At 33.8% G+C, this 9,510-nt stretch overlaps 1 protein-coding gene across 2 annotated transcripts; it reads left to right on the plus strand.

Annotated features, from left to right (window-relative positions):
- Window positions 1-1,826: 1,826 nt before the first annotated feature.
- LOC123541334 (failed axon connections homolog) lies at window positions 1,827-7,101 on the plus strand. 2 transcript variants are annotated; one of them, XM_045326757.2, is made up of 6 exons: window positions 1,827-2,209; window positions 3,624-3,756; window positions 4,327-4,529; window positions 4,868-5,076; window positions 5,795-5,914; window positions 6,461-7,101. In XM_045326757.2, exons 1-6 carry the CDS (start codon window positions 2,112-2,114, stop codon window positions 6,559-6,561), a joined length of 864 nt encoding a protein of 287 aa, XP_045182692.2. In that variant the 5' UTR covers window positions 1,827-2,111; the 3' UTR covers window positions 6,562-7,101. The 2 variants fall into 2 exon arrangements, with proteins under 2 accessions (XP_045182692.2, XP_045182693.2); XM_045326758.2 differs by lacking the exon at window positions 1,827-2,209 and adding an exon at window positions 3,147-3,289.
- Window positions 7,102-9,510: the final 2,409 nt, after the last annotated feature.

Genomic DNA, 9,510 nt, shown 5'->3' on the forward strand with positions numbered 1-9,510 from the left:
TATCGCGTTTAATATAGATATTTATAATTGAGGCAGTTTACCTCACGGAAGCATTACAAACGCTTTTCAATTTTCATCGTATGTAAAAACAAGTCTCATGTGTTTCCCAAACATATAATCTGTCAGTATTCAACTTTCAAAGAACTCTTAAGAAATACAACACTAATTTCCAGATATCTAAACAAATTCTTTTTGTGCCTGAGATATTCTATATTTTGTAAACGTATTATACAAGGAGTGATAGTGATTTCCTTTACAAAAAAAATATTACTTTAGTTCTGTTACTAATAATCCTTAACTCGCAAAAACCTAATCAACATATAATCAGTTGCCAGTATTCGCACCACGTGAACAATTAAGGATTACATGTAACTGTTTTTTTTCCTAATATTGGTATAAACCATAACAGGAATTCCTGTAAATCAACGAATTGGGCTAAAGATACTTTGATGATTTGTTAACAGCACCAGAGTACTCGAAATAGATATTCATTTTTTTTATATTTACATTTTACACTTCCTTACTATAAAAACGTTAGGTAATATACTAGTATGTTAACTATCCTGATGAAGGCGTTAGCAGAAAAGTGGATGCGATAAAATACTGTAACACTAGAAATGTGTCCATGGGATTCAGATGCTCCCACTACATGACAAAGGACACAGATCAACTTTGGGAAAACAATATGTTGCTATTTTAAAAAAAGCAAAAAATAACCATACATAATGTACATATAAACTTATATGCTTTCTTGAGATTTTTAGATACCTGTCCATCACCGCATACATTAAAATGACAATATTTTCCAAGGTCAGGGGCCATACCTCCTACAATACTGAATAAATCCGGAGCGAAACACTAGGTGCACAACTGCATATGCTGACCAACATTCCTGTAAACTAAGGTGAATCTAGGTCAAATACTTTTGGAGCTACGCGCGACACAACATTAAAATGACCATTTTTTAACTAAGTGAGGGGCCATAACTTCTACACGACTGAATGAATCCGGACATGAAACCCCAGGTGCATGAGTACACGTGCTGACCAACATTCCTGTAAAGTTTTCTTACTCTACTTCATATACTTTTGGAGCTAGGCGCGACACAACACTAAAATGACCAAAATTTACAAAGTCAGGGACCATAACTCCTACACGACTGAATGAATCTGGACGCGAAACTCCAGGTGCACAACTACACATGCTGACCAACATTCCTGCAAAGTTTTGTGACCCTACGTGTTTTTGTTGAAATACGTACGTAGACCGTAGATTATTTTTTCGTAAATATTAGAAAAGCAAATTATAAATTGCGACAATCACTAAAATATGAACACCCAAATAAAAATTAAAAATGAATTTGCCTTCCGATAGAAAGAGTGCTTTTGATTTCATTCAAAATAACCTGAAATCCAAAGAAAAGCGCATAGCTTTGTCGATTCAGTTTTGATCTTTTAGAAAAAAGAGATTTGGGTTCATTAACGTTTCTGGAGTTTTGATTGCCGAGTTTTTAAAACGTTACTTGAATGGTGACTTTTGTGGAACGCAGCCGTAACGGTTGATATTAATGCACCAATACGTAGTTTAAAATTAATATTAACTTCTTTCTATACAAAATGTATAGTGAATAAATATTGATAAATGATGACGATGTGCCCTACATATAACCACCTTTAAAGTACAGATTTCAATACCATGATACCGTAAAAAGCTAGTATATCATGGCTAAAAATAGACTGAACTACACGCTTGTGACTGTTTGTAATGTTCCACAATGATGAAATAAAAGCGGGTATTACAATAATAATCGTCTATTTTCAATTCTGTCTACGTGTACGATAACGACTGGGTGCCGTGTCCATTTAACTGAAACGAAAGGAATAAATACAAGGTCGTTATACAAAATGCTTTAATGTATTCAATTTTGCTAAAGAGGACATATAAGTTTAAATGCAACAATTCTTGATTATATTCAACAAGAAAAGCTTAATAAAAGCTTGATTAAGGTTACAAAACCTTAATTGTAACACTATATTGTATATATTTTTAAAACATTATATTGTTATATATAAGTATATGTAATTATCTTACTTGCTATTACCAGTATTAAAATGAATACTGTACTGAACCACAAGAATAAATTTCTAGCGCTTGGCCTGGCAGTAGCTGGTGCAATTTATGTGAACAGAAAACACAAGGGGGCTAGAAGGTAAGACTTCGTAATTTGTTTATTCTTTAACGATATTCGTTGCATGGAACAGCTGATTTCTATTATTTCTTTAAAAGTTGATGATCTATATATACAATACGTCGATCTGTAAAATTAAATACAAAAATATGTTTACAAATAATGTTTAACAAATAAATCCTAGAACAATACAAATACCTAAACCTGACGCTACAGTTTGATTTTCACGCTTGAGAGTTCAATTTATAGACACGTCTGCCGAAACAGCATGATTTATTTAGGTAAGAACCACTATCATACTGAAGAACACTTAAAGTACAAAACCATCGCTGACCTCGAAACCTAACTTTACATTCTGTATACACTTTAAAACATAAACAAGTTTTCAGTAGGCAATGGACCATAGAGTGTAACCAATAAAGTACATATAGTTTACATTAAGTTCTCATTGCAAGGCTAATAACACACAACTCTATCAGGAAGTGGAAACTAATTCAAGAATGTGTCATATTAATAATTCTTGTTGGTAAAGTGGTCGGAATGAATATAATTATTTACTACTTTTTTTCACGAATCATTGGGCGTAAAAAAAAAATTGTTTGTTTCCGGTATCCCGACCTACCCTAAATTTTTGGCCCGATCCTAAATGTTTTTATGGCCCTGGAGAACATTTTTTTCAACTTTTTGACAAAAAGTTGCAAAACTGCACTTTTTATGCTTTAAACATGGTCAGTGATGTTATAAATCAAGTTACTGATGCTCTAGAGGCATAACCCCCCTATTTGTATTCATTTTTTGACACAAAAATAATTTCCGAAAAGTCTCCCTTAATAAAAAAAAAATCCAAAAAAAAAAAGTTTTTCCGACCTACCTACCCTAATTTTTTTGAGCATGTTACCGGAAACAAAGAATTTTTTTTTAGGCCTAATGGACATAGTGAAATGTATTTTATGTTATTTCAATGAAATGTGTCTGTCACTGGTAACGTACTTAAAAATATTGCACTTGACGATCACTAAAGACTGATATTTCGAACTTACATTGAAACACAACGGTATCCACTATACGACATAGAACACATAAATACGAACTATAAAGACAGTAAGTCATTTAAGATTGTAAAATTTATATATCGTCGGAGTTTTATCAAATATATTTCCCTCTTTTTATTCAGTTAAATATGTGAGTCACTGTAAATAGTTTAAATCTAACTACACTGGGATGATTTCAAAAAGTTCGATTCTATCGCTGTTTATTTTTTGCATTGTCTATTTTTAACACTGCTTAAGATATGTAAGGAGTATACAATTGATAAGCCAAAGCAAACACAGACAATAACAGTGCTTATAGGCAAAATCATTTACAAGCAAATGTGCAAGTTGCATTTCATATACTACAATTCAATGTTTATAATGAGAATGTATTCATTACTCAGGATATGTGGCGTTGACTATCCATACAATACGGTTATTCTTCACACATGGCCACGCGTGAAATTTGTCCCAAATATGGATCCATTCTCCATGAAGCTAGAGACATACCTAAGAATTAACCAAATTCCATATCAGGTAATGTAAAATTTTATTGCACTACATATGTATTATTCTCAACCAACAGTATGTAAGTTAAAGACATTGCAACAATATCTAGGGTTAACATGCCCGTGAGACAGGTCTAAATACAACTGGCTATATAGTTGTAGAGTGATCCTGGTGATATAAAAATCCAGCCGGGAATAGAATTCCTGATCAGAATGTGTCACAAGTCAAAATAGTTCAAGATATATTGGATACTGGTGATAGCATGAACAATTCTAGTGAAAATAAGTGTATTATTTATGTCGTACTTTCCAAGTCCAGTTTTACAATGGCATTTTGTCACTTACAACATGTGTAACCTTATTGCAATTGATTTGATTTTCGAATATCTTTTAAGGGTAAAACCAACCGTCTACTATTTATAGAAAAAAGGGAAAACATATTATTAAATTAAATTGTACAGGAGTGGCTTCGATGGAGAAAACTCTTCAGTTGATAGAACTCGTATTTGTATTTACTGTTGAAAATCAACAATGTATTATCATTCTTATGAAGCAAAGTATATGAAAGACCATGAAGTATTCATTATTTACTCTCTAGATGGATGAAAATCATGAAAATGGACCAGACAATAAATCGTGTTTACCTTGGATTGAATACAACGGTAAGAGGATGGCTGGCTCACAGATGATTATAAAGTACTTATCAGAAATATGGGATAAGGATTTGAATGAACACCTACCCTTGGAAGACAAGGAAAAGGCTACTGAGATACAGACTTGGCTTGAGGAACACACATACTGGTAAGTCAACATGTTATAATTGTAACGGATACATTCCTTCAAATGCTTCGTCTTTTGTGAATACTAGCATTCTTATGCAGTTCCTATTTGTAGAGAAATGAAATGAAATTAAGAAATTTACAATAAACTATTTGGCAAGGTTGATGAAGAAAAGTAACAAGCCGTTAATGCATAAGATAATTTATCTAAACTTAACGTGACGTAATCTGCAAATAACAAATGAAATAATTTAGCAGGTGATAATATTTTGATTCTCTGCAACATAAGCATCAACACAGACGCATATTTATCGGTCTCATGGTAAACAAACTGAAGCTGAGTTTTGCCTTAAATTTTAGGGTGCATTACCATTTGCGTTGGTACGTATTTTGGGATGATATGCTCATCAATATGTTCAAGTGCCCGGCAATAGTCAACAAATTCGTAAGAGGACTAGCAAGATGGTATCAGAAGAAGCTGACAGAAGAAGCTGGTATTGGTTGCCATAGCGATGAGGAGGTGAAAGATATGTTGGTAGAAGATCTTAGGAAGTTCTCTGATACGCTTGGTAAGAATGATGAGAGCCTGGGTTTACAAAACTGAAAGTGCATTTGTCGGTTTGGTCTAATCTCCTTCATGACACGTACACCGACGACAAGTGATATCATTTCGAGACTGGTATCAAGACTCGGATTGATAGCATAAAATGTTTGGAAGCATGGAAAGCAACAAAGCAAAATAATAATAGAATTAGCTTGACTGATCCGTTCATGAGAGATAATGAAACGCGCAACACCCATAAAGCCGGACATATCGGCTCAGTTGTGATTCTACCATACTTATAAAATTGTATGTACCCCATATTCCCGAAGGACCAGAAGATATATCAATATTGACCCTTACCATAAGACACTGTGTACATTTGCAAGTGCTTGGTCGATGAGAATGTATTTAAATTTACAAATGCAACATTTTCATATGCAGTGCTTTAAGTGCAGCTGTGGTCTTTGAATGTAGATTTTTTTTCTGTTGGACTTTTCTCTTGTTCTTTAGTTATAGTTTTTACTATATAGTTCGACAAACACTCATTTTAGTGTTACATGATTTTTTTTTCACTGAATAACTAAATCTTTTTAAAGCAAAATTTATTCAACAAAAATTATGACCATACTTATTTTTTTAATGAAATTGAAATATTACAGGCGCTGTTTAGCATATTAAACTAGACAGTAAATAGGGTGACAATAAAAATGATCTAAATATGTAACCTTTTTATTTAATTACAGGGGACAAAAAGTTCATCATGGGTGACACTATAAGTGAGGTCGATTGTGCTGCCTTTGGTATTCTGTCACAGGTGCGATGGTGTTCACCTGCAGAATGTCCGGGACACCAACTTCTTACAGGTAAAATATGTATTTCTGATGAGTTATTACAAGAGTGATATTTTATGTTATTAAAGGCAGTGAAATGTATAATTTTTTATGTTGTTACAATTTTGGAAATCTGAAAGGTGAAAGGTGTATGACTTTTGATAATTCGTTGTCGGATAGAATGTCAGATATGGGCAGCGAATTGTTATGGCATACACCAAAAGCTGGAACAATGCAAAAATTGTTGTTTGATGTGGTGACACAGAGAGAAATTTTAGCGTTGTTACAGAAAGCGTAATACAAACTGCAATGCAATGTAAACAATACTTGGGACGATGTGACTTAATGTAATACGAGAGGCGAAACGCGCAATGGTTACTTTTCATGAGATTACAGGAGCAAAAAAGAACAATTTGTTGTTATATCATAGGAGGCGAAATGCAAAATGACTTGTTATTCCATTACAGGTGGTTAAATGCAAAATAAATATTGATTTGTAGTTATAGGCGGTAAAATACAGAATGTTATTTATCACAAATACATGAGAGGTGATTTCAGATATTTTTTTTGTAATTACAGGCGGTGAAATGCAGAATGTTATGGACTACCTTGACAGAATAAGGGAAATGTATTGGTCAGACTGGGACGAAATTATGAAAACAGCCAAATGTAAAATTTGAATTATTTTGCTTAGATAGATGAAATACACCTTTCGTCTAAATCTTAGAGTTGCCACGAAAGGGACATTTGTGGTGACAGCTGGCGCTTATAGACAGGTCGTTGGTGAAATTGTGAACAGTTTGAAGCAAACTCGGGAGGAAAAAGGAGTACATGAAATAACATGCAAATAAAAACTAATTTGTTGCAAACAGGATTTACGCATAACCCTTATGTTAAGTCTATACATTCTGATGTGAGATAGATAGATACATATGCCAGGATATTTAGCAAACTCGAGTTCGTCGATTTAAATTTTAGTTTTGTGCATCTTGACAATTCATGTGTATTCATTATTGTTACAAATGTTCATAATTGTTATACTCCCACTTTTAAAGGTAGCATCGTATAAAGTAGGTGTGAACATGTGTGACATTTTAAACTTTAAGCATATAATAATCTTAATGTTTATACAAGATCTACATTTATGTTAAATTTGACTTTACTACATGCATAATTTGTGATGGAATTGTGTTATATTGCTTAATTTTTTACATACACTACGCAAAGTTGGGAAATATTTTTTTTTAATTTGTTTCAATATGTTATCTCATACAATACAACCTCAAATTCAGCTAAAATATTATACAGTAGGACAGGATGTCACGTTAGTAAACTACTCTCACTTAGGTAATGCAGTAACTGATCAAACATGTTTACAATTAAAACTGCTTTCGTCCTGCAGGTCCTGCATGACCATCACAAGCCGGGAACCAGTTAATTCTAGCCTCAAAGCAGGTATTGTTGCATTCAGCTTTTCTATAACGAAGACGTGTTTATTACTTACCAAACTCCACCCTTTTCCGTGAGCTCAACTCTCAACACTGTTTAGTACCAAAACACTGTGAGGCTCATTGTGCCATTTATCTATCAAAACATTGAAACGAATGTTTTTTTTATTGCGACACTTTAATGAATTCTTAATTGACAGTTAAATACCGCCAATATCATAGCTATTAAAACGTTATGCCAGTTCATGTGACTGGTACTTTTGTATATAGGTTATAAACAAGTGGTAACATTATTTTATCATAAACTTGCAATCTATGTTATTTGGATATAACTAAAAGTCACAGTTAGAGTATAACGGTAACTTACTTTGAATATTTTTTTAGATACATATATGAATTTAGAACCAAACATGGTCGATCCCCATTTATTTACGCTCAAGCTGTATCGAACTATTTCTTAAAGGCGCTCGTTACAGATTTTTTCGGACGGGTCGATACTTCACCCCAACACCGTGCCAATTTGGTTGTGTTTCTAATCGATGTAGGGTGTCGGACCAGTACAATTTCTCGTTCTTTGCTGTATAGTAAAACAAGCACTTTTGGACATGGATTGTGAATTTTTACAACAAAAAATGCAGCATCGACAGCTCTGTATTTCTGAAGAGTAATACTATTCCAGTCAATATATCACAGAAAAACACAACCATCAACAATGAACGTTTTTGCTACACATCAAAGTATCTAGTCCATGTTTAAATTTCCCACTGACATCTGTCACGGCCGCCAGTCTGGTGTAGTTTTTTAATCCTTCCGCACAGAAATGAAGTCCTGAAAAACACAAATAAAACAACTGTTAAAGGCATCAGAAATGACAAAAAATGTACACAGTATCAATAAATAAATTTGGAATTTAACATGTCAAAGTAGGGATAAAAACTGGGAACTTCAAAATTTCAAAGAACTACTTCCTAGGATACAACGACCCGGAAGTACTTCAATACCGGGGTGACAGCGTAACTCATTGCAGAGTTGGAGCGGTCTTCTGCACATGCCAGGATGTGATTCTCTAATGTCTCGTACGGCAAAAATTCGCAGATTATTGTATGTTCGCATGCATTTAATTTTTTTTTGTTGGATTTAACGTCGCCCCGACACATGATAGGTCATATGGCGACTTTCCAGCTTTAATGGTGGAGGAAGACACCAGGTGCCTCTTCGTGCATTATTTCATCACCAGCGGGCACCTGGGTAGAACCACCGACCTTCCGTAAGACAGCTGGATGGCTTCCTCACATGAAGAATTCAACGTCCCGAGTGCATTTAATGTACATGTATATTTGTATAATATACTGAAGAAAGGTTAAGGTAATTATCATCATGGTTACAAAATATATACATTCAAAGTACTTTTAGTTCAAATTGCTTCAATCCGACATATACTGTAGTCTGTAATTTTATACCTGCGCTCCAAGTTTGCATTGAGTCAAAGCTATTTCTAATCCCGAACCGTACCCATACCGTACATCCGTATTCGTAAACTATAGGTTTTGTTCGGAGAAAGGCGGAAAATTTCATCTTCTATGACATCAAAATGCTTCAGAAACACCTTAAAATCCGCTTAATATTAAGAAATCTGCCGTTTGATAATTTGATATATCTCTAAGTCATTTGCTAAAACACTGAAAGAGTATTTCGTACTAACCTGCGTTGTATTAATGCCCGCCACACCCTTCCTCGTTGTAATTTGATTTAAGGTATTTCCGCAAACTGAAATTAGAAGTTCATGTGAAAAATCAGAACCCTCGAAACAGCTTTCGAAATGCAAGGACACAAAAAATGTATGATAAAAGTTGAAAAGATATATCTGTAGGTAATTTTGCGAGCATGAAAGCTACGCTGAACCCTATCTCCACGGTGCTTTGGAAGAAAATGAGTGAACATTTTTGGTGCAAAATTTTGGTATCGTATGCAACCTAAATTGCTATAAAATATTTATTTTCAAATCAAAGAAATGCCAAAATAGTGCACACGAGCGTTACTTTTTCAAGAAAATGTCGTTAAACATTCTAATGCGCAAAAACACGTACACAGTTTTTCTAAAATATTTCGCCGCCATGTTTATTTCAAGGAATAAAATATATGATTGTTCTTTTACCTGAGATTTTCTTACTGAAATATGTA

Source organism: Mercenaria mercenaria, chromosome 16 (genome assembly GCF_021730395.1).
Source record: "Mercenaria mercenaria strain notata chromosome 16, MADL_Memer_1, whole genome shotgun sequence".
Lineage (NCBI taxonomy): Eukaryota > Metazoa > Mollusca > Bivalvia > Venerida > Veneridae > Mercenaria > Mercenaria mercenaria.

Excerpts from the sequence above, each read along its gene's own strand:
- LOC123541334 (XM_045326757.2), top strand. The coding sequence starts at position 2,112 with ATGAATACTGTACTGAACCACAAGAATAAATTTCTAGCGCTTGGCCTG. Across the intron at positions 4,530-4,867 it reads CTTGAGGAACACACATACTG|GGTGCATTACCATTTGCGTT; the intron begins GTAAGTCAACAT and ends CTTAAATTTTAG. Across the intron at positions 5,077-5,794 it reads GAAGTTCTCTGATACGCTTG|GGGACAAAAAGTTCATCATG; the intron begins GTAAGAATGATG and ends ATTTAATTACAG.